The 24,895-nt window shown below is 47.9% G+C and overlaps 1 protein-coding gene across 2 annotated transcripts in view; it reads left to right on the top strand.

Annotated features, from left to right (window-relative positions):
- The first annotated feature begins 1,051 nt into the window (after nt 1-1,051).
- kif19 (kinesin family member 19) overlaps nt 1,052-24,895 on the top strand; it is a 109,519-nt gene continuing 85,675 nt past the window's right edge. For both annotated transcript variants that reach the window (XM_078401119.1, XM_078401118.1), the window contains exons 1-2: nt 1,052-1,294; nt 7,957-8,037. In XM_078401119.1, the coding sequence (XP_078257245.1) occupies nt 1,256-1,294; nt 7,957-8,037 (120 nt within the window). In that variant the 5' untranslated portion in view covers nt 1,052-1,255. The remainder of the gene's footprint in view (nt 1,295-7,956; nt 8,038-24,895) is intronic.

The raw sequence follows: 24,895 nt of genomic DNA, 5'->3' as shown, positions 1-24,895 counted from the left end.
CTGTATGGAGTTTGCACGTTCTCCCTGTGATCGCATGGGTTTTCTCCGGGTGCTCTGGTTTCCTCCCATACTCCAAAGGCATACGGGGTTGCAGGTTAATTGACTTCAATAAATTTGCAAATCATCCATTGTGTTGTCCCGAGACAACACACAAAACTACAAATGCTGGAATTAGACTGAGGAAATGTCCTGACCTGAAACATTGTCTGTCCATTCTCTCCACAGAGGCTGCCTGACCCGTTGCATTACTCCTGTAAGTGATAGGTCGATACAGGTGGAGGGGCACAAGGAACTGCAGATGCTGGAATCTTGAGCAAAATACAAAAGTGCTGAAGGAGCTCAGCAGGTCAGGCAGCATCTGTGGAGGTTCTTTCAGCACTTTGTTTTGGTAAACCAGCATCTGCAGTTCCTTGTATCCAGTTATGATTCACCAGGATTTGTCCTGCCCCCCCACCCCCCCCCCCCCCCCACTCCAACAGCCTGAAGAAGGGTCCCGACCGAAACATCGTCTGTCCATTCCATCCACAGATGCTGCCTGGCCCCCTGAGTTCCTCCAGCACTTTGTGGTGAAGTAAACATGAGGGTCTGCAGCCTCCTTGTGTTTCTCTATTACAGCTGTGTCCTGGTCACAGACCGAGGTCCCAGTCTCTGGGGTCTGATCTGTGTCTGGAACCCCTCCCTTTCCCCCCTGTCCCCTTCCCCAGTGTGAGACCCACGCCCCATCTTCACCCCCCATCCTCTCCCCCCTTCTCCCTCTCGCCATCTCCCCCTCTCCACCCCCTTCTCTCCCTCTCCTCCTCCCTTCTCTCCATTCTCCCCCCATCTCCCCCTCCCTTCTCTCCCCTCCTCTTCTCTTCCTCTCCCTCCCCCCCCTCTTCTCTCCCTTTCTCTCCCTCCCTTCTCTCAATCCCCCCTCTCTTCCCCCCCTCTCTCCCTTTCCCTCCTTCTCTCCCCTCCCCACCTCTCCCCTCCGACCAGGGACAGCCTTGTCCCCCCGCGGGCGGCCGCCAGGCGGCCTCAGTGAGCAGCGCCACTGGCCGGGACGGGGACGGGGACCTGCAGTGGGACAGACAGTCAGGGGGTAGCAGCGGCTCAGAGCGGGTCCGGCTGCGGGACAGCGGGGCTCCCGGGGCGGCGGGCGGGCAGCCTCCTCCTGCAGCCCCCGGGCCGGGGGACGGGTCTACCCGCTGGGTGAGCAGTGCAGTGGCAGTGGCAGTGGCAGTGCCGTGCAGCGCAGCACCGGCCCGGCCACAACATGAAGGACGGAGGCGAGACCAAGGACCAGCAGCTGACCGTAAGTTCGCGTCACCCCGCGGGATCCCCCGAGTTACCCCGGTCCACTGCGTCTCTTTTTTCCCCCCTGCAAAACCCGCACCTGCAGTTCTTGGCGCGGCTGGTGACCTGTTTGTGGACACAAGCAACTGCAGACACTGGTTTGCAGAAAAGACACAAAGTGCTGGAGGAACTCAGCGGGTCGCTGAGTTCCTCCAGCACTTTGTGTCTTTTCTGCAAACCAGTGTCTGGAGGGAATGCCCTGCCTTTTATATCCGCAGGTGCTGCCCGAGCCGTCAAGTTCCTCCAGCACTTTGTGTCTTTTTTTTTTTGATGTACGAGTTAGTTGCGTTCTCTGCACTTACTTTGACACCACAACATTGCAGAAAGTTGAAAACACTGGTCTACTTGCAGTTTACAGGCAGGCGGTTTACAAAACAATAGGATGGGGGGTTGTGGTTTTCATGTTATTTTACTTAAAAGGTTGAGCGTGAATCTGTAACATTTGGTGCACCGAGCGAGTTTAGGTATAATATTCACCTACATGTATTTTGGTTCATATTCCAATCGCCTACGAGGTTTTAAACGTTCTTTCAAGGTTCTTTCAACGACTGTTGCAAGATAGAAAATCCTGTTTCTAAATTGTAAACAGATCCAGGTTAGTTTGTTGCCATATGCACGCACCAATGAGATTCCTTGTTCACATGATGCGAACAGTGGCGAACAGTGCACAGACAGCAGTGATAAATGCAATGATGTGCAAGACAGCAGAATAGTGCAAGAATATAGTGCAAAAGCCGAATGAAGGGCATGAGATGGTGGCAGTAACGCTAGGGAGGAATGTGAAAGAGGGTTCAAGCTCCTGCATCTTCTCCCAGGAGGTAACAGAGAGGAAAGGGAATGGCCAGGGTTCAACTTCCATGACAATACTTCCAGCCTTCCTGATGCACCGCACCGTGAAGATGGACTGGGTGGAAGGAAGAGCCGAGCCTGTGGTGGACTGGGCTGTGCTCACCACTCTCTGCAGGTCCAGGCGGTTAGGAGCTGAGCAGTTGTCAAACCAAGGCTGAGATGCATCCCGTCAGAACGTACTTTGGATCTGTCTTCACTAAGGAAGATACAAACAATCTCCCAGATGTTCTAGTGGCCAGAGATCCTAGTGTGACGGAGGAACTGAAGGAAATCCACATTAGGCAGGAAATGGTGTTGGGTAGACTGATGGGACTGAAGGCTGATAAATCCCTAGGGCCTGATGGTCTGCATCCCAGAGTACTTAAGGAGGTGGCTCTAGAAATTGTGGATGCATTGGTGATCATTTTCCAATGTTCTATAGTTCAGGATCAGTTCTTGTGGATTGGAGGGTAGCTAATGTTATCCCACATTTTAAGAAAGGAGGGAGACCGAAAAAGGGGAAATTATAGACCAGTTAGTCTTACATCAGTGGTGGGGAAGATGCTGGAGTCAATTATAAAAGACGAAATTGCGGAGCATTTGGATAGCAGTAACAGGATCGTTCCGAGTCAGCATGGATTTACAAAGGGGAAATCATGCTTGACTAATCTTCTGGAATTTTTTGAGGATGTAACTAGGAAAATTGACAGGGGAGAGCCGGTGGATGTGGTGTACCTCGACTTTCAGAAAGCCTTCGACAAGGTCCCACATAGGAGATTAATGGGAAAAATTAGAGCACATGGTATTGGAGGTAGGGTACCTACATGGATAGAAAATTGGTTGACAGACAGAAAGCAAAGAGTGGGGATAAATGGGTCCCTTTCAGAATGGCAGTGACTAGTGGGGTACCGCAAGGCTCGGTGCTGGGACCGCAGCTGTTTACAATATACATTAATGACTTGGATGAAGGGATAAAAATACCATTAGCAAATTTGCAGATGATACAAAGTTGGGTGGTAGTGTGAACTGTGAGGAAGATGCTATGAGGTTGCAGGGTGACTTGGACAGGTTGTGTGAGTGGGCGGATGCATGGCAGATGCAGTTTAATGTGGATAAGTGTGAAGTTATCCACTTTGGTGGTAAGAATAGGAGGGCAGATTATTATCTGAATGGTGTCAAGTTAGGAAAAGGGGACGTACAACGAGATCTGGGTGTCCGAGTGCATCAGTCACTAAAAGGAAGCATGCAGGTACAGCAAGCAGTGAAGAAAGCCAATGGAATGTTGGCCTTCATAACAAGAGGAGTTGAGTCTAGGAGCAAAGAGATCCTTCTGCAATTGTGCAGGGCCCTAGTGAGACCGCACCTGGAGTACTGTGTGCAGTTTTGGTCTCCAAATTTGAGGAAGGATATTCTTGCTATTGAGGGTGTGCAACGTAGGTTTACTAGGTTAATTCCCGGAATGGCGGGACTGTCGTATGTTGAAAGACTGGAGTGACTAGGCTTGTATACACTGGAATTTAGAAGGATGAGAGGGGATCTTATCGAAACATATAAGATTATTAAGGGGTTGGACACGTTAGAGACAGGAAGCATGTTCCCAATGTTGGGGGAGTCCAGATCAAGGGGCCACAGTTTAAGATTAAGGGGTAGGCCATTTAGAACAGAGATGGAAAAACTTTTTCAGTCAGAGAGTTGTAAATCTGTGGAACTCTCTGCCTCAGAAGGCAGTAATGGCCAAGTCTCTGAATGCATTCAAGAGAGAGCTAGATCAAGCTCTTAAGGATAGCGGAGTCAGGGGGTACGGGGAGAAGTCAGGAACAGATTGAGAATGATCAGCCATGAATGTATTTACTTCAGATACACTAAAGTATCCAAGTACACTCTGTTCTCGTTAGAATACTTTCTAAAGTGCATCTGGAGATTTTCGAGGAGAATCCTTGTGGACATGCCGAATCTTCACGGGCTCCTTAGAGTGGACGCACGGATGCACTTTCTTGATCACCGCTCCAGTGTGAGGGGACCAGGTTTGGTTGCTGGTGATGTGGATGCCCAGGAACGTACAGCTGTTGACCATCTCTATAGCAGCCCTGTTGCTGAGGGCAGGGGTGTGTTCACCCCTTTTGCTCCCTGAGGTCAATAACCAACTCTTTCGGCTTGCTAAAGTTAAGGGCCAGGTTATCACCCTGACACTAGGCTCTCGATCTCTTTCCTGTACTTTGTCCCATCGCTGGTGTAAGTCTGCTTGACAACAGTGGTGTCGTCGGCAGGCTTAAAGATAGAGTTGGCGTTGTACTTGGCTGCACAGCCGTCGGTGTACAGGGAGCCGAGCAGGGACTGAGCACACAGCCCTGAGAAGCACCAATGCGGAGGGCCAGGGTGGAGGAAATGGTCCAGCCAACTCTAACTGACCGAGGGAGGTCTGCTGGTCGGAAAGCCACTTGCAGGTGGAGGTCCCACTGGCAAGGATGAGATATTTAGGGATGAGCTTATTCAGCGTTGAAGGCTGAGCTGTTGGCAATGAATAGCATCCTGACATGATGTGAGTTCTTAATGTCGGGATGACCCAGAGCTGAATGGAGTACAAGGGACAAGGAGACCTTTGTAGACTATCTGTGCACGGGGTCAGATTGTCCGGGAGACAGGTACAGATGTGGGTGACACCGACCTTTCAAAGCTCTCGCTCTCCTTCAGTGTTCCAGCTACTGGGTGGTGAGCATTGAGGCAGGTCACACGACCTTACATGGGGACAGCAATGATGGAGGTTTCCTTGAGGCAGATGGGGACAGTAGACTGTTGAAGTGAGAGGGTGAAGATGTGAGTGAGGACTGTGGCCAGTGAATTGCCGCACGATTTCAGAGCCTGTGCAGGGACTCCATCCAGGTTGTCCACTCTCCTGGCATTTACCCTCACACGAGCAGGTCTGACCTCTGTCTCCGAGGGATGTGGGACAGAACCGGTGAGCGGGGGGGCTGACGGATGGAGTGGGGAGGCAGTGGGGGGATGCACCTCAGTGAGGCTGTGTTTGCCCGTTCAATAACGGGAGAAAAAAGGCATTGAGCAGATTGGATGGAGCCGGCTTGTTTTCCAGAGATTGCCCAGATTTCATCTTGGTATTCAGGTCTGCCTGGCATCAGGTTGCTGGAATCGAGCCTCCAATTTGTTCTGGAATTGTCCCTCACATCACCGACAACATCGTGCAGATCAGACTTGGACTCCTTATGCAATCGTGCAGTCACCCTTCATGGCAGCTCATAGATCTGGGCTTCAGTGGAGAGTGAGTCTCCATGTTCATCCAAGGCTTCACTTCCGAGATCCGAGACAGATTATTTCCAAATGGGAATCAAGTTGTGCAACTGTGAAGCGACCTTCAAGCCTTCACCTCATATCATGCACCAGACAACTACTCTGCTCCATTACTCCCTCCTTTTGCTCCACTCCTTTCCCAAAGTCGCTGCCTCAACTCTCAGAATTGGAAAGTCTCATTGTTCCTTGCCCAATCATAGGACAGGGCAGCACAGGAACAGGCCCTTCGGCCCACAATGTCCATGCCGAACATGATGCCAAGGTAAATTAGTCTTCTCTGCCTTCCCATATCCCTCCATTCCCTGCGTATCCATGTGCTTACCTAAAAGCCTCTTAAAAACCATGGTCATATATCCCTCCACCACCATCCTTGGCATTGCGTTCTAAGCACTCACCACCTTCTGTGTTAAAAAAAATCTTGCCCTGCACATCACCTTTAAACTTTGCCTCTCCCACCTTAAAACTATGCCCTCGACAGTAACAAGGCACAATCCACAAAGCCCATGGTACAATGCTATTCTGTCTCTGCCTCCACTGGCATCCTTCGAGACCAACGTTAGCCCTTGCCAGAATAGACCCCATGAAGTTGGCTCTATCTGAGGTGGAGACTGATCCCTCTTGTGCTCGCTATGAAGTGAGGACAGGTTTGTTTTGAAGCACAACCAGAATCTTTCTCAACTGACTGGTAATCAGAGTATTCATTATTTTTGCTATTCAGCTGGGGAAAGTATAGAACAGCAGCCCCTTGTTGGGTGAAGTGAGTGATCCAACCATAGCCTGTAAGGAAGCCTATTAGGAACTCATCTGGCATGGCACACCCTCCACGATCCCAGCCATCATCAGCACACAATCATTTCGCAAACCACAAAGAGTTGCCAAGTAAACTTGATCTGACAGTCTCACTAACAGTGAGGGGCACTCTTTCCTGGAATAATGCGTGTTGCATGTATCCATTTCGTATGAAAAACAAAGATAAGAGGAAATGTGCACAATGGAACCACTGTTCCGCCTGCAATTGTGCAGCTTCTCAACACCGCCCTGTTTCACATTCTCATTATTTGCCCAAATATACAAAGCCATTATTTTAATTTACGGCCGTTCTTGACCTGAAAGAGAAGGGACACTGGGGGCACACGGCATGGCAAATAAAGGACCTGGAAACGCTAGGGTGGGCTCCAAGTAAGAATGAACATGAGTGCCTACAAACCCTTCTCATCTCCATCTTTCCCCACAAACCACGGCATCCTCTTGGCTGTAGGACCCTGGTAGGACCCTGGTAGGACCCTGGTACATACCTAGAAAGCCCTTTGTAGGTCACTGGTAGGACATTGGACACTGAGAGAGGCTGGTCTTGACCTGAGAGGAAGGACACTGGTTTACTAGAAGCTTGTTTACTTTGGTAAATATGCTGACTTGGTTCCTAATGGCCCATCTAGCATACAAAGTCCTTGGCACATCTCCGCAAGAGGGAAAGTGGTGGCTCAACATGTTCACTGCTCATGGGAGACTATCAGAGTTGACATTGAAGTTTGGAGGGGAGGTAAATATAAATTGTGATTCGCCCACTGCCAATCCAACCTGTGCATAAGGAGTTTTGTTTTCAAAGGACTACAGATGCTGTGGTCCAAAGCAACCGACTACAGTTGCTGGTGACCAAAGCAAAATGCAAAGTGCAGACTAGCTTAGATGGGGCATCATAGTTGGCACGGGCAAGTTGTGCTGAAGGGTCTGTCTCCATACTGTGTGACTCTGACCTAATCATGAATGTTCAGGATTCACTTCACAGGTGACCCCCAGGACAAAGTACCTCAATGGGGAATGAATTTGTTCAGGTGATCTCTTAAAGAACTGAACCACACACAATATGTGCAACTTCCAACCAAATAAACACAACCAGGTGTTCTTTTGTAGACAGAAACGTGCCAGTAAGCATATCAATCAAAAATTAACCAACAATCATCACCAATTTTTATCCATCAATTTAACTCCTCCTTCTGTTTTGCTCTTTTTTTAGACCAGTCGACTGATAATTTAATAAACTGCTTAAAATTGAAGAGTATAAAAATTAAAATAGTAAAAATGTGTAAATCTAGTTTTTAACCTTTTAGAGGGACTGTTGCGACCCATGGCGCAAAAAAACACTGAATCCATGAAAAGACAACACTGAAGGCGCAGAATGAGTAAGCTCACAGCGCCAGAGACCCAGGTTCAATCGTGACCTCGGGTGCGGAGTTTGCACGTTCTCCCTGTGACCGCGTGGGTTTCCTTCGGGTGCTTCGGTTTCCTCCCACATCCCAAAGACGTGCGGGTTTGTAGATTAATTGGCCTCTGTAAATTGTCCCTAATATGTAGAGAGAGAGAGTGATTAAGTGGGATTACATAGAGTGAACGTGTGATCTATGGTCGGTGTGGGCTCAGTGGGCTGAAGGGCGTTTTCTGCATGTCTTGCATTCGTCCATCAACAAGAGACTGTCCTTGTGTTTTGTGCAGGTGGCTCTCCGCATCCGGCCTATTAACGACACTGAGGTGGAGGAAGGAGCCACGATCATCGCTCACAAAGTCGACGAGCAGGTCAGGGCGTTTCCGACTGTTTTTTACCCGCCCCAACACAGGGCAGTTAGTCCCACAGTTTTATTTCCCTTTGCCCTTTGAATAGTCAACACTGTAAAATGTAGCCACAAAAAGCTATCAATGATGGCCTTTCGCTTACTCACTTCTAGAGGCGGAGGGAGCTGGTGACTGAGCAAGGTGGACTCGTCAAGAATAACCTTGTGTGAAATTCTCAACAGTAGATGATGCTCACTTTAAATAATGATCACAATGTTCACCTGTTATAGGTAGCCCAAACATTCAGTGTTTGGACCTGTGTTCAAATAGACAAAGGAAACAAATTGCATGCACATGATTGACAGATTAAATGTGAACAGAAATATATGGAGGAAGACTGGTATGGCTGAACTTGTTCAGTTTTGGTCGCCCTGGTGGAAGAAAGGTGTAATTAAGCTGGAAAGAGTGCAGAGAAGATTCACAAGGATGTTGCCAGGCCTCAAGGGCCTGAGCTCTAAGGAGAGGTTGGGCAGGCTAGGTCATTTTACCCTGGAGCGCAGGAGGGTGAGAGGTGTATAAAATCACGAGGGGAATAGATAAAGGTCTTTTTTTCAGGGTAAGGGAATCAAGAACTAGGGGGCATGGGCTTAAGGTGAGAGGGGAAAGATTTTATGGGAACCTGAGGGGCAATGTTATCACACAGAGGGTGGTGGGTTTATGGAACAAGCTGCCAAAGAGAGTAGTTGAGGCAGGTACAGTAACAACATTTAAATGACATTTGGACAGGTATATGGATAGGAAAAGCTGCCAAGGATATGGACAAATGGGACCAGCTTAGATGGGCCATCTTTCGGGTTGGGCTGAAGTGTCTGAGTCTTTGATTCTGTGACTCTAATAAGAATCTATGGCTGAACCTAAATCACAGACTTTGTAAGTAATGGAACTGCCATGGAAAATGATGACCTCATGTGTAATTAATGATGGTGCATAAATCACACGTTTAATCACACAAAGCAAGACCTCTGGACACAATTAATTATTGGAAAACAGTTCTGCAATAACTCTTCACAGAACCCAGCACATCTTTATTAGATTTCCCCCAGGTATAACGTGATTTATTTTAGCCGCAGTGAGGAGCAGAGTACAATGTTCTAAATGAACCGCAGGAGGTTACTTCTGATCTCACAGCTATGCAAACCCACTCTGTACATCTGTGTTAAAGATTAGTGGGACTCTCGCACGGGGTTTCATGATTCAGACCAACACAGGGTGATCTCATTTCTTCCTTTTAAGTAAGCCTTCATTTTGCAAACAGATTGAAAAATTCATATTTGCTGATACTCATTTGTCTCCTTGTAGTAACCACGCTGTTTAACAAGTCAGTCAGTCAGTGATGTCTGAGATAGACACCAAATGCTGGAGTAACTCAGTGGGACAGGCAGCATCTCTGGAGAGAAGGAATGGGTGACGTTTTGGGTCGTGACCCTTCTTCATATTCGTCAGATATCTGAGTCCTGTCTTGCTGAGACGGAGTGTGACTGGTGTCCACAGTAACATTGCCATCACTGATGTAGTTGTGTTTACAAATGGCTCTCAAGTGGACTGGGCTGTTCGACTAGTTTCACTGTTTCCCTTTCCATTGTGTCTGCCTGATGATGAGATCGTCTTCAGCAACACTGGGACGTTTCCTTCTCTTTCCCTCTCCATGAATCCTGTCCTCTGTAGCTTTGCACCTCCATCAGTTCTGCCCTCACCCCCCCCGCTGGCCCCCTCCCGCTCCCACTCACTGAATCCCAAGATAGTGTTCTGTGTCTCAACATCGTTAGACTCATCTATCCTGGGAGCCCAACACACCACTCCAGACGCCCCGCTCCAGACGCCCCCCTCCAGACGCCCCCCTCCAGACACATCGCTCCAGACAGCCCCCCTCCAGACGCCCCCCTCCAGACACATCGCTCCAGACGCCCCCTTCCAGACGCCCCCCTCCAGACGCCCCACTGGCAGATGCCCCACTCCAGACACATCGCTCCAGACGCCCCACTGGCAGACGCTCCACTGGCAGACGCTCCACTGGCAGACTCTCCACTGGCAGACTCTCCACTGGCAGACTCTCCACTGGCAGACTCGCCACTGGCAGACGCTCCACTCCAGACGCGCCACTACCAGACGCGCCACTACCAGACATACCACCGCAAACAAGCTGCCACCGGTCACACCATGGCCAGACACGTTCACACACCCAACCACAAACATAGAAACATAGAAAATAGGTGCAGTAGTAGGCCATTAGGCCCTTTGAGCCAGCACCGCCATTCAATATGATCATGGCTGATCATCCAAAATCAGTACCCCGTTCCTGCTTTCTCCCCATATCCCTTTGATTCCGTTTGCCCTAAGAGCTAAATCTAACTCTCTTGAATTGGCCTCCGCTGCCTTCTGTGGCAAACATGCTGCCACTGAGCGCGCCAGGGCCAACACATCACCTCATCTCCCCCTTCTGCATTAGCAGAGATTGCTCCCCCCATGACCCTTCCTCCCTCCCTCCACTCCGCGCCCACCCCCTGACCAGGGAGGTGATTCCCTTTGCCGCTTTTCAGTGGTTTACTGGGAGATCCCTACCAAGTACTTCTGTGGTTCCTGCAGCGATCAGGGCTTACCTAGAATAAAATCCAGGTTGATGTAACTGCTCGATATAACTTGTCTTGCAGCCGCGTTTGTGGGTCGGTGGATGGGGGTCCAGTATCTGAGGAACTATTCTCGCTGGGACTGAATCTCTCCTCTGCCTGTGCAGAGTTTGATGTCAGGAAGTGTGTGTGTGAGGTGATGTGGTGCTGGCTCTCTCCACACGTCTCAGATAATGGCGGCACGGTGGCGCAGCGGTAGTGTTGCTGCCTTACAGCGAATGCAGCGCCGGAGACTCAGGTTCGAACTCAACTACGGGTGCTGTCTGTACGGAGTTTGTACGTTCTCCCCGTGACCTGCGTGGGTTTTCTCCGAGATCTTCGGTTTCCTCCCACACTCCAAAGCCGTGCAGGTTTGTAGGTTAATTGGCTGGGCAAATGTAAAAATTGTCCCTAGTGGGTGTAGGATAGTGTTAATGTGTGGGGATCGCTGGTCGGCGCAGACCCGGTGGGCCGAAGGGCCTGTTTCTGCGCTGTATCTCTAAATCTAAATCATCAAGTCAAGTCAAGTCAAGTCAAATTTATTTGTCACATACACATACTCGATGTGCAGTGAAATGAAAGTGGCAATGCCTGCGGGTTGTGCACAAAAATAATTACAGTTACAATAAATAAAGTTAATAAGTTACTAAACATAGCACCAAAAGTGTCGACAAAAATTTAGTCTCTGGGGTTATCAAAGTTGACAGTCCTGATGGCCTGTGGGAAGAAGCTCCGTCTCATCCTCTCCGTTTTCACAGCGTGACAGCGGAGGCGTTTGCCTGACCGTAGCATCTGGAACAGTCCGTTACTGGGGTGGCAGGGGTCCCTCATGATCTTGCTTGCTCTGGATCTGCACCTCCTGATGTATAGGTCCTGCAGGGGGACGAGTGTAGTTCCCATGGTGCGTTCTGCCGAACGCACTACTCTCTGCAGGGCCATCCTGTCCTGGGCAGAGCTGTTCCCAAACCAGACTGTAATGTTGCCGGACAGGATGCTCTCTACAGCCCCAGAGTAGAAGCAATGAAGGATCCTCAGCGACACTCTGAATTTCCTCAGTTGTCTAAGGTGGTAAAGGCGCTGCTTAGCCTTACCCACCAGTGCGGCAATGTGCGTTGCCCACGTCAGATCCTCTGCGATGCGGACTCCCAAGTATTTGAAACTGCTCACCCTATCCACAGTAGTCCCATTTATCTCCAGTGGCGTGTACGTCCTTGGATGTTTAGCCCTTCTGAAGTCCACAATCAGCTCCTTTGTTTTAGTGACATTCAAGAGGAGGCTATTGTCCTGACACCAGATCAGCCACCTCCTCCCGGTAGGCCTTCTCATCGTTGTTGGAGATCCGGCCCACCACCACAGTGTCATCAGCAAACTTGATGATGGAGTTTGAGCTGAACCTGGCCCTACAGTCATGTGTGTACAGGGAGTACAGTAGGGGGCTAAGGACGCAGCCCTGGGGGGATCCTATGTTCAGGGTGAGGGAGCTAGATGTGTGTTCCCCCATCCTGACCACTTGGGGCCTGGCAGTGAGAAAGTCCAGGACCCAGGCACACAGAGGGGTGCTAAGCCCCAGTTCCAGCAGCTTCTCAACCAGTCTGCTGGGGACTATTGTGTTGAATGCTGAACTAAAGTCAATGAACAGCATCCTCACATAGCCCCCCTGGCTGTCCAGATGAGAGAGCATGTAGCATGTTGGACAAAACAATGCTATTAGTGGTTAGTATTATGTGGGACATAGGTCTGTTTATGATCCTCTGTGATATCCCACCTTATATCGTCGGTCAGTCAATCTTACAGCAAGCATCCTCCACTAGGCATTTATTTATATTAAGAGTCAAGAGTGTTTTATTGTCATATGTCCCAAAACGGAACAAAATTCGTACCTGCAGCAGCACAACATATATAAACATAGTACCCTGTAAAACCCCTCAGAAACAACAGCAAAAAAAATATATAAGTTATAAAGTCAAAAACAATTCCCCTCAAGTCTATATAGTTAGGAGCCTATTTGGATGTTGTAGTGTTTAAGCGCCTGATAGTTGTAGGGACGAAGCTGCTCCTGAGCCTGGACGTTACAGTTTTCCAGCTCCTATAATTTCTTTCCGATGGCAGGAGTGAAATGAGAGCGTGGCCATGGGGGGGGGGGGGGGGGGGTGGGTCCTTGATGATGCTGGCTGTCTTTTTGAGGCAGTGACTCTTGTAGATCCCTTCGATGGTGGGGAGGTCAGTACCTGTGATGGACTGGGTAGTTCACCACTTTTTGCAATCTTCTTTGTTGCTGGGCATTCGAGTTGTCGAACCAGGCTGTGATGCCACCAGTCAATGTGCTCTCTGCTGTACACCTGTAGAAGTCCAAGTAAGTATTTGTTGACATATCGAATCTCCGCAATCTTCTAAGGAAGTAGAGGCATCGATGGGCTTTCTTTATAATTGCATCAATGTTCTTGGTTCAGGACAGATCTTCAGTGATATGCACGCCCTAGGAATTTGAAGTTTTTGACTCTCTGCACCACCGTCCTCATCCTTCCTCTTCCAAAGTCCACAATCAGTTCATTGGTCTTACTGACGTTGAGATCAAGGTTGTTGATCTGGCACCATTTGATATGTTGGGCGATCTCCCTGCTATACACTGACTCATCGTCATCTGTAATTCGTCCAACAACGGTGGTGTTGTTGATGAAGTTGGAACTGATGATGGAGTTGGAACTGTATTCGGCTACACAGTCGTGAGGAGAGCAGGGAGCTGAGCACACCACCTTGATGTGCTTCCGTGCTCATAGTTATCGAGGAGGAGGTGTTGCTGCCAATTCATACAGATAGTGGTCTGTTGACGAGGAAGTCGAGGATCCAGTTGCAGAGGGATGTGCAGAGACCCAGTTCCGTGAGCTTGGTAACCAGTTTGGAGGAGATGATGGTGTTAAACGGTGAGCTGTAGTTTATGAACAACAGCTTTTATGAGTTGAGTTTCAAAAGGTGTGATTCTGAGCAAATGCTATCAGTTTAGTTTACTTTAGAGATACAACATGGCTCACTGAGTCCGTGCCGACCAGCGATCCCTGTACACTAGTTCTATCCTATACATGAGGGATAATTTACAGAAGCCAATTAACCTTGAAGCCTGCATGTCCTTAGGATGTAGGAGGAAACCGGAACAAGGTGAGATCAATCCTAGGCTGCATTTATGGGAAGGATTTGTCACCTGAAGTCCCAGTTGTGTTTACTCATCAGGTTCAGTTACACTGGAGCCGAGTCACATTAATAGATGCTTCCTGGTTGCTGAGTGAATGTGCTGAGCAAATTGTTGGTAAAGACTATTCCTAAAATACACGAGGGCTTCCTGCCAGTGCCACATGAATAAAACAAAGGATGGGCTTTTCCCAATCAGAAATATGTTGTCAGGTGCAATATGGGGTGAATGCAGTTACCACACAGGCAGGTACAATAACAACATTGAAAAGACATTTGGACAGGTACATGGATAGGAGTTCAGAGAGATATGGGGCAAACGCGGGCAGACGAGACTAGCATAGATGGGGCATCTTGGCCGCATGGGTAAGTTGGGCTGAAGGGCCTGTTTTATACTGTACAGCTCTGTGACTCTATAACATTTAAAAGCCATTTGGACAAGTATATGGATAGAAAAGGTTTGGAGGAATATGCACCAAACATGGGCAGATGGAACTATTGTAGATGAGCTTGGTCAGCATGGACATGTTGGGCTGAATTACCCTAATTCTTTGCTCTGGGTCTCCATGCCTTTATGCCTCTTGTGCATCTGTGCCTCCTTGAAGATACCTTCCTGACAATTACGTCAGACCAGGACTTGGTTTGTAACTGTTACCACCAGTGTTTTGATTTGCATGACGTTCGCTGTGATGAAAATCTGTTACCAGGATCATAAAGTCAACATGCAGCAAATGATAAAGATGAGCAATGTGTGGTTGCTTAGTCGCTCTGATTTCCCACTGTTTACATGAAATATTAATTGCCTGAAATTTATGTTGGGCAGGGTGAGAACAGAAATAGCAGCAAATAAATCAGACTTTGAAGACTCAAAACTAAATGAGAATATATAAACTTCATTAAATGGGGGAGGCTTGTATTATAATATTTTCAATCCTTTTAATATCTTAACTTTGTGACTAACCAACGAAGATAAAAACTATGGAGATGATTAATGTATATCATGAAGGGCAGTATTTTCTTGATACCCAGTGTATTCATTGTCCAATTAAGTAAAACTGGGTCCTGTGGTATTGTTGTGGAAGTCAGGCATAAAGAGAGATGGTGTTTAATTGTCATATGTACCGACACTGGAACAATGAAATTCTTACCTGCATCAGCATAGCAGGTCTAAAACTGCAACGCACACAGATAAATAAAATAATGCAAACAAATTCAAAATTTAATAATTGCAAAACCAGTGCAAAAAAGACACAGTCCATAGAAGATCACAGTTGCTGAGGTTAGTGTTGTGCAGTGTTCAATAGCCTGATGGTTGCCTGGAAGAAGCTGTTCTTGAACCTGGAGGTCACGTTTTCCAGGCTCCTGGACCTCCTTCCCGATGGTCATAGCATCAACTAGTCAAAGCTGCCACACAGAACCACGTGTGTCGTACACAACAATAATCTCCGCACTTGCAATCTTGCGATCAGATCGATGCTCTCCAATCGTGCCACGTGTTGTTGTAGGCGGTGATGGACAACTGACCAGCTGATGGGAGGGGCAGAAGATCCCCCTCCTCAATGACACTGGAGCCCAACACTTTCCCAGGACAAGGCTGAAGGATTTGCCACCATGTTCAGCCCAAGGTGTTGATGGTGAGATCATCGCGGTTCACCCCACTGGAGGGCTTGCATTAAGATGAGGTTGGACAGGCTGGGACTGTTTACCTGGAGCTGACTGGATCAATGGGTCTGCCAGGGCAGTCCGGATAGGTTAAAAAAATGCAATTGTAACCAAAGGTTTCGGAAAGACGTTTGAGTGCGTTCGTAGACTTCAGCTGAGTATCCACAGTCAACAAAAACCCTGTGTAGGAAGGAACTGCTTATGCTGGTTTCACCAAAGGTAGACACAATATGCCGGAGTAACTCAGCGGGTCTCTGGAGAAAAGGAATAGGTGATGTTTCAGGTTGGAACCCTTCTTCAGACTCACACAAACTCCCTGCGGCAGTAGTGGTGACAACTGGCAGTTCTAATACAGATGACAGAGCCTCGCCCTTGGCCTTCTGTATTGTAGGACCGGTGTAAAGTGAGACGGGTTGGCCAAGGTGAGAGGCGCCTGGGCTGATCATCCAACACTCACATTGACCTCCTGGCTGTCACTGCCTCATGCATTACTAAAATGGCCATTGAAGGTCGGATTTGAAGGTAGACTTAGCACTGTGAATGATGAGCTTGAACAGCTTTGGCTCCTGCAAAAAAATACTTTCAGAAGAGGATTTCAGAAACTTCATGCTACTGCCCTGTCCTTCATTAATAACTCATTTGGTGCTAAAAGATCAATGCAGGATTATGTTTTCTGTCCATTTGTAGAGTGTGATGGGTGATATGTCTGCCTGGTGTTCTGACTGAGGAGTGAGATGATTCCCACTCTGGGCGACCGGCACAGTGGTGCAGCGGTAGAGTTGCTGCCTCACTGCGCCAGAGACTTGGATTCAATCCTGACTATGGGTGCTGTCTGTACGGCGTTTGTACGTTCTCCATGTGACCATGTGGGTTTTCTCCAGGTGCTCCGGTTTCCTCCCACACCTCAAAGACGTACGGGTTTGTATGTCAATTGTCTTTTGTAAATTGTTCCTAGTGTGCTAGTGTACGGGGTGATTGCTGGTCACCATGGACTCAGTGGGCTGAAAGGTATATCTCCATGCTTTATCTCTAAAGTCTACTCTGCTGATACACCATGGAATCATTCATCCTCTGCAGTGCAGAAAGCTGCTAAACTTTCCCCTGCCTTCAATCCACCGTCCCCAGACAAGTCTTCTTGTCCTGGCATCCACTCTAAGCCCTGCAAATTATTCCCCATGCAAATTATTCCGCTGCACTTGCGTGTCCATTTCCCTTCTGCAGAACGTCTGCCGGGTGTCCTGGGTAATGGGGAGAAGGCAGGAGAATGAGGTTTAGAGGGAAAGATGGTTCTGCCATGATTGAATGGCGGAGTAGACTTGACGGGCCGAATGGCCTAATTCTGTTCCTATACTTTGTGAAGTTATTATGCAGGTGATGACTGATTCCGTTTCCACCATCCGACAGACAGCAACGTCTGAATCTCATCTGCTCTCTCAATAAGAAGGTTTTCCCCACAATCTCCTTCTAACTGTGTCCAGCGTGTTCAATCTGTATCCCTGGACCTGGCACGGTGGGCGAACGGAAACAGCTTCCCTTATTTAAACTGGTCACAATGTCGAGTATTTCTATCAGATCTCCTCTCAACCTTCTCTGCTCCAAGGAGACCGCTGGTATCTCCAGGATTTTCCAGTCATTTTCCGGTCCATCTGATAAAAAAAATTTCACCACATTTTCCTGAGCTCCGACACCCAGCCTTAAACTAAGTGGACAATATTGGACGCGATCCCTCAGTCGCTGCTTAACCAGTGATTGCCCGCCCGATGCTTCTGTTCATGAGGCCTTTTCAACACTCTCACGTTTCCACTCAGAGGGTGGTGGGTTTATGGAACGAGCTGCTGCAGGAAGTAGCTGAGGCAGGCACTATAACAGCATTTAAAAGACATTTGGACAGGTACAATGGGAGGAGAGGCTTGGAGGGATATTGGCCAAACACAGACAGGTGGCACTAACTCAGATGGGGCATCTTTGGTTGTTATGGACGAGTTCGGCTGAAGGGCCTGTTTCTGTGTTGTATGACTCTGTGATTCTCGTAATATGCTCTGCCACTTTCAAACCCCCCAAGTCCCCTGTCCCTCTATGACCACTAGAACTGTTCTATATTCTGCAATGTCAGCTTTTTTATCCATGCTGACCAAGACATCGCTGTCAAGCGATACACATTTGCCTGTGTTTGGCCCATAACCCTCTAAACCTTTCCTATCCATGGACCTGTCCAAATGTCTTTTAAACATTATTATTGTATCTGTCGCAACTACCTCCTCTGGCAGCTCATTCCATATACCCATCACCCTCTGTGCAAAAAATAAGTTGCCCCTCAGGTTCCTATTAAAACTTTCACCTCGCCCTAAACCAATGCAACTTTTGTTCTTGATTCCTCTACTCTGGGAAAAAAAGACTGTGCATTTATCTACCCCATCAATTCACCTCACGATTTGAATAGGAATCTGAACTTGAATAGGATTACAATCTCTTCTTCACATTGCAGCGTGTCTGGCTCGGCTCCAATGTAAAATATAACCGCTCGTATGTAAGGTGGCATCTAATGTAGCAGAACATTCTCTGCAGCTTTGTGGAAATAAAGGCAGTGGGACAGGATGGAACAGCTGCCTGCCATCGTGGAATGGGCAGAAAAGAAATACTTTGCAAGGGACCTACTAAAGAGCATTGGACTTCTTTCTCCCTTGATATCCCTTGATTCCGTTGTTCTCTGTCTAAATTTCTGGTACGTGTCCACACAGATAAAGAGGCTAAGATTAATTTTGTTTGATTCTGAATTACTCTTCCAGATTAAAGAGCACAATGCAAATAATTTCCATTCCTCATTCCCCCCTGAGAAAGCAATCCAAGTCTGTCCAACCTCTCCCTGGATTATATAATCTGGCATTCATGCTGACTAATACATTCCCTACCAGTGAAAAATAACATTTGAATGTGAATTAAATGGTTCAATAGTGATTTTATTGTCACATGTGCAAATGCAGAGTGAAATTATTTTCTTGCAAACAGTCCAGTGCAGTATTCCCAATTCTACGGGCACCCTCGATTAGAGAGTGTACTGAAATAATCCGCCGAGTCTGCATGCCTGAGGCACCATGTTTTGCCGCTATTTTTAAAGTCCAGAATATACCTATATAAAGCATTTTGAAATATGTTTGCTATGGTTTATGAAACAGATGCTAAATTCTGTTAATTTTAAAATGTCAATAGACCAAGTGGACCTGTTGGGCCCAAACCACTCCTGCATTGGTGCAGCACCCTCTCCTCCCCCACTCCCCCCTCCCCACTCCCCCCCTTCCCGCTCCCCCATCCCTCCCTCCCCCTCTCCCTCGCCCTCTCCCCCTCCCCCTCCCCACTCCCCGCTCCTCACCTCTCCAGAATTAGGCCATTTAGCCCATCAAGTCTACTCCGCCATTCAATTATGGCTGATCTATATTTCCCTCTCAACCCCATTCCCTTGCCATTTCCCCATAACCCCTGACACCCGTACTAATCAAGAATTTATCAATCTCCACCTTAAAAATATCTATTGACTTGGCCTCCACAGCCTTCTGTAGCAATGGTTTACACAGATTCACCACCCTCCGACAAAAGAAATTCCCTTAATCTCCTTTCTAAAGGTACGTTCTTTTATTCTGAGGCTATGGCCTCTGGCCCTAGACCCTCCCACTGGTGGAAACCTCCTCTCCACATCCACTCTATCCAGGTCTTTCACTATGCGGTAAATTTTAATGATGTCCCCTCTCATCCTTCTAAACTCTAGTGAGTACAGGCCCAGTGCCGTCAAACGCTCACCATATGCTAACCCAATCATCCCTGGGATTATTCATGTCTAGGGATCAAGAATACAATGTGACTAAACATAACTTTAACATGTCCTCTGTGATGTGTAAAATAGCAAGCTAAATCCATGCGAGGTCCTTTCTGCAAAGGCTCCAACCATTGCAACACGTTTCATTCACAGAATTTGACTTTCAAGTTTTTATTTTGCCTCTTAGAATTGAAATGTTGTTTGGACTCTGTGTAAATCTCTCGGATCCTTTTAGAAAGGAAAATCAAACAAGTGTCAGGATGGTTGCTATTTGTGAGTTGTCAATTGAAGTCTTTTACTCAGGTCACACATCAGGTTTTATGCCCAGTCAGGCATTTCACATCTTCAGCCTGCTAAACGAAGCAATGGATCTATTATTGGGGATGTCACGCCTTGTTGACCGACAATAAAAACAGCATCTCGTAAGCCAAGGGCTGCCTTTGTGCGCGGTTTCCATGAACTTCAGTCAAGACCAAGCAGTAAGTCACCAGAGTATAGATGGTTTTATCCCAGCTCACTGCAACCATAGAAACAGGGCTCTGAAGACGGGGCTGTTCTTTTAGGAGCGGTGATCCTCCAGCAGGGAGTGTGACCGACACTTGCTGCACGAGGGCCTCTGCTAGGTGGAGGCTGTGTCCATGTAAAGCACTGATGGGTAAATGGAGCCCGCAGAGTGTTGTAATGCATCCGCCTAGTCCTCTTTGTTAAGTAGCTTGCAGTAACCAAATCTCCATCCACCTTCTACAATATGCCCAGCAGCTGGTCTGTTACGCAACGTGCATGCACTTTTGTGTTCAGGGAAACTGGATACTCTTTCCTCCCATTGTGCCAACAGAAAAGCAACAGAAAGTCCAACAGAAAGTCCTGGGCCTTTCGAAGCTTGGAAAGTCAGATTCTGAGTTCAATTCCCCACCTTCCCTTCTGAATGGCACCCATTGACTGTGGTGCATTCATCTGGAATTTGGGACATACCAAAAGACCTGCCTCTCGCAGCTTATTGACGCCGAGTCTCATTGCTTTGCCTCCAGGCCTTTCTTCCATTCACTCACATCGCTCACCCACTTCAAATTTTGCTTTTCAATTATTATTTAAGTTATTACTGAGTTTCATTTTAAAGGACAATCACAAACAACTTTCTAGTGTAAGAAAATAACTGCAGATGCTGGTACAAATCGAAGGCACTTATTCACAAAATGCTGGAGTAACTCAGCAGGTCAGGCAGCATCTCAGGAGAGAAGGAACGGGCGACGTTTCGGGTCGAGACCCTTCTTCACATTTTCTAGTGACTATGGGCGGCACGGTGGCACAGCTGGTTGAGTTGCTGCCTCATAGCGCCAGAGGCACAAGTTAGATCCTGACCTCGGTTGCTGTCTGTGTGGAGTTTGCTCGTGCTCCCTGCGACTGTGTGGGGTGCTCTGGTTTCCTCCCACATCCCAAAGACTTGCAGGTTTGTAGGTACTTGGCCTCTGTGCAGGGAGTGGATGAGAAAATGGGATAACGTAGAACTAGTATGAATGGGTGATTGATGGTCAGAATGGGTGATCTTAGGGCCTCTTTCCGTGCTGCATCTCTAAACTAGACTACACTTCAAAAACAAGTCATTGACAGAAGCAGAGTGACCTTTGAGGTCTGTGACTAGTGGTATGCCTCAGGGATCGGTGCTGAGCCCATTGCTATTTGTCATCATATCATATCATATATCATATACATACAGCCGGAAACAGGCCTTTTCGGCCCTCCAAGTCCGTGCCGCCCAGTGATCCCCGTACATTAACACTATCCTACACCCACTAGGGACAATTTTTACATTTACCCAGCCAATTAACCTACATACCTGTACGTCTTTGGAGTGTGGGAGGAAACCGAAGATCTCGGAGAAAACCCACGCAGGTCACGGGGAGAACGTACAAACTCCTTACAGTGCAGCCCCCGTAGTCAGGATCGAACCTGAGTCTCCGGCGCTGCATTCGCTGTAAAGCAGCAACTCTACCGCTGCGCTACCGTGCAATTGTCCATTCATAAATTTGCAGATGACACTACATTAGGTGGTATTGTAGGCAGTGAAGATGGTTGTCAAGAATTACAGTGGGATCTTGATCAGCTGGGCAAGTGGGTGAAGAATGGCTATGAGAGTTTAATGCAGTCAGGTGTGAGCTGTTGCATTTTGGGAAGTCAAACCAAGGCAGGACCTTCAGTGAATGTTAGGGCCCTGGGGAGTGTTGAGGCAGGTACCACAATAACATTTAAAAGACATTTGGACAGATACATGGATGAAAATGGTTTAGAGGGATATGGGCCAAATGCAGGCAAAGAGGACTAGCTTACATAGGGCATCTTGGTTGGCATGGATAGGCTGGGCATGGGTAGGCTGGGAATTGCAGAAAATGGGGACAGCTGTGAAAGGATACAGTGGGATATAGACCTGTTCAGAAATGGGTGGAAAAATGGCAGAATGAGATGCTGCCTGACCCATCGAGTTACTCCATGGAGTGTGACTCTGTTTAAGTTTTTATTTTATCTGTGTAATTGCCCCAACAACATCCTCTGGCCATTTTCAAAACTTCCGTTGTCCAAGTTTAATCACCATGAAGTCAGCATCCTCCGAGTGCAGAAACAGGGCTGCTGCCTGGGGAAAAACCTGGCTGGAAACAGGGTCACCGGGATACCGGGATCATCCCCATGAATTTTAACGTTCAATTTATGGCGAATACTAAAGGTGAAGTCACCAATGACATTGTGAGACACCTCACTGATGAACTGATGAGGTGAAGGCCATGAGCTTTAAACATTCTTATAAAGTTCCACAACTTTCTGAAAGAAAGCAGGTTCCAGTGCAACCCACCAATTTTCCAGTGGCATTTTTTGCAATCTTACTATAGCCATTGCAAGTGGAATGGCTATAGTCTCCGTGTGTCCATGTGCCGTGTACATGGGCTGTTCTATCCATGTGTCTGTGTACCGTGTACATGGGCTGCTCGCTCCGTGTGTCCATGTGCCGTGTACATGGGCTGTTCTATCCATGTGTCTGTGTACCGTGTACATGGGCTGCTCGCTCCGTGTGTCCATGTGCCGTGTACATGGGCTGCTCGCTCCGTGTGTCCATGGGCCGTGTACTTCCACTGCTTCCTTGCGTTTCTGGCTATGGCTTAATTATGGACAAACCAGTCTCTTGTGAGATGTTTCTCAACCTTTACGCACTCGACTAGTTATCCCCATTAACAGTGATGACAACACAAATTGACCACCTGACCTCCACTTTCAGAAAACGAGTAGTAATTGGACCCGTGCTCTGTGAAGTGGCTCATTAGGTTCTGGCACCAGGGCCAGGAATCACTTGCTCCACTGATCCGTCAGAAACTTAACAAGAGAAAGCCCACAAAAATAAGGACGTCATTCTTCTTCTTTTGTGTGTCAACTACAACAATCAAAAGTGGCCATTGATGCTTCAGAGTACCGTAGTTGAGGCTTTGCTGCAAATGTTGCCAGTTCCGTAGAGCTACCCAGGGTGGACGATGACCACGTAAAGCAGCTCCCACCCCCGGTCATTGATTTTGAAGAAACCTCTGTTTCCATTTTCTCATTTAAATTAGTGTGTCGTTTTATCTGTATTATGCACATTACAGATAAACCTATCCATTGTAACCGTAAAACACAACATTGGAAGAAAGACACAAAGTGCTGGAGTAACTTGATGGGTCAGGCAGCATCTCATTCTGCCATTTTTCCACCCATTTCTGAACAGGTCTATATCCCACTGTACCCTTTCACAGCTGTCCCCATTTTCTGCAATTCCACCAGTTTTGGTGTCATCTGAAAGTGTCATCTGGGAGTTAGATGTGGCCCTTTTTGCTAAAGGGATCAGGGGGTATGGAGAGAAGGCAGGTACAGGGTACTGAGCTAGATGATCAGCCATGATCATATTGAATGGTGGTGCAGGCTTGAAGGGCCGAATGGCCTACTCCTGCACCTATTTTCTATGTTTCTATGTACTAACCGACCCATCGACAGTTATGTCCGTTGTTTATATTATATATATATCACAACAATGGTCCAGGCACAGAACCCTACAGAACTCCACTGGTCACAGACCTCTAGCCAGAATAACGCCCTTCCATCAAAACCCTCTACCTTCTATGACTAAGCTAGTTCTGAATCTTAAATCCATGTGGGCAACATTCACTGATTTACCCTCTTCAGTCACCTTCATCACCTCCTCAAAAATGCATTCAAGTTAGTCAGACATGACCTGCCATGGACAAGCCATGCTGACTGTGCCTAATTATCCCATTCTTCTCCAAATGTGAGTGCATCCTATCCCAAAGAAACCTCTCCATTAGCTTCCCTACCACTGACTTAGCCGTCCTTGACTCTGCCCCACACTGGCACGTTCCGGTCTTGAACTCTGATCAGCTGGTCTTTAAGCGACCCCTGTGTAGAGTTGCCAACCTTCAAATTCCCAAATACGAGACAAGGTGACATCACCGCCCGTGCCCCACATGACCTCAACTAGCCAGTGGCCACGTGCTCCCGTTTCACCAATGACGACCGCCAGGAGGTGGGTTGCTACGCAACCTCCGTTAGGCGAACACACTCGGCCCCACTCCCCAAACACACTCAGCCCCGCTCCCCGAACACACTCGGCCCCACTCCCCAAACACACTCGGCCCCACTCCCCAAACACACTCGGCCCCACTCCCTGAACACACTCGGCCCCGCTCCCCGAACACACTCCATTAGCCTACACTGTCTGGACCTACAGCGGCCCCCGGGCCTAATACGGGACAAGGGCGGTCCCGTACGAGACAAACAAATTTAGCCCAAAATACAGGATGACCCGGCTAATACGGGACAGTTGGCAGCCCTACCCCTGCATGTCTGACGTAGACTTACGCAATAACAACTACTCCTAATTTATTCTCCCAAGCTCCTACCTAATGATGTATGATCTTCCTTAACCCCAATTTAGTACCTTCCCCCAAGTAAAGAATTATTCTTATTCATAACTAACTTAAACCTTATGAAATGTAGTTTAGTTTAGAGATACAGCATGGAAACGGGCCCTTTGGTCCACTGAGTTCACGCCGACCATCAATCACCTATTTACACTTGTTCTCTATTATCCTAGTTTCTCATCCACTCCCTGCACACTAGGGGCAATTTACAGAGGCCAGTTGGGTTGTGGGAGGAAACCAGAGTACAAGGAGGAACAAGGGGCCACAGTTTAAGACTAAGGGGTAGGCCATTTAGAACTGAGATGAGGAAAAACTTTTTCAGTCAGAGAGTTGTGAATCTGTGGAATTCTCTGCCTCAGAAGGCAGTGGAGGCCAATTCTCTGAATGCATTCAAGAGAGAGCTGGATAGAGCTCTTAAGGATAGCGGAGTCAGGGGGTATGGGAAGAAGGCAGGAACGGGGTACTGATTGAGAATAATCAGCCATGATCACATTGAATGGCGGTGCTGGCTCGAAGGGCCGAATGGCCTCCTCCTGCACCTATTGTCTATTGTCTATTGAAACCCACGCGGTCACAGGGAGAACATGCAAACTCCACACAGACTGCACCCAAGG

The sequence above is a fragment of the Rhinoraja longicauda genome, chromosome 6, assembly GCF_053455715.1.
Source record: "Rhinoraja longicauda isolate Sanriku21f chromosome 6, sRhiLon1.1, whole genome shotgun sequence".
NCBI classification, from domain to species: domain Eukaryota; kingdom Metazoa; phylum Chordata; class Chondrichthyes; order Rajiformes; family Arhynchobatidae; genus Rhinoraja; species Rhinoraja longicauda.
This window is presented reverse-complemented; position numbering and strand designations above follow the sequence as displayed.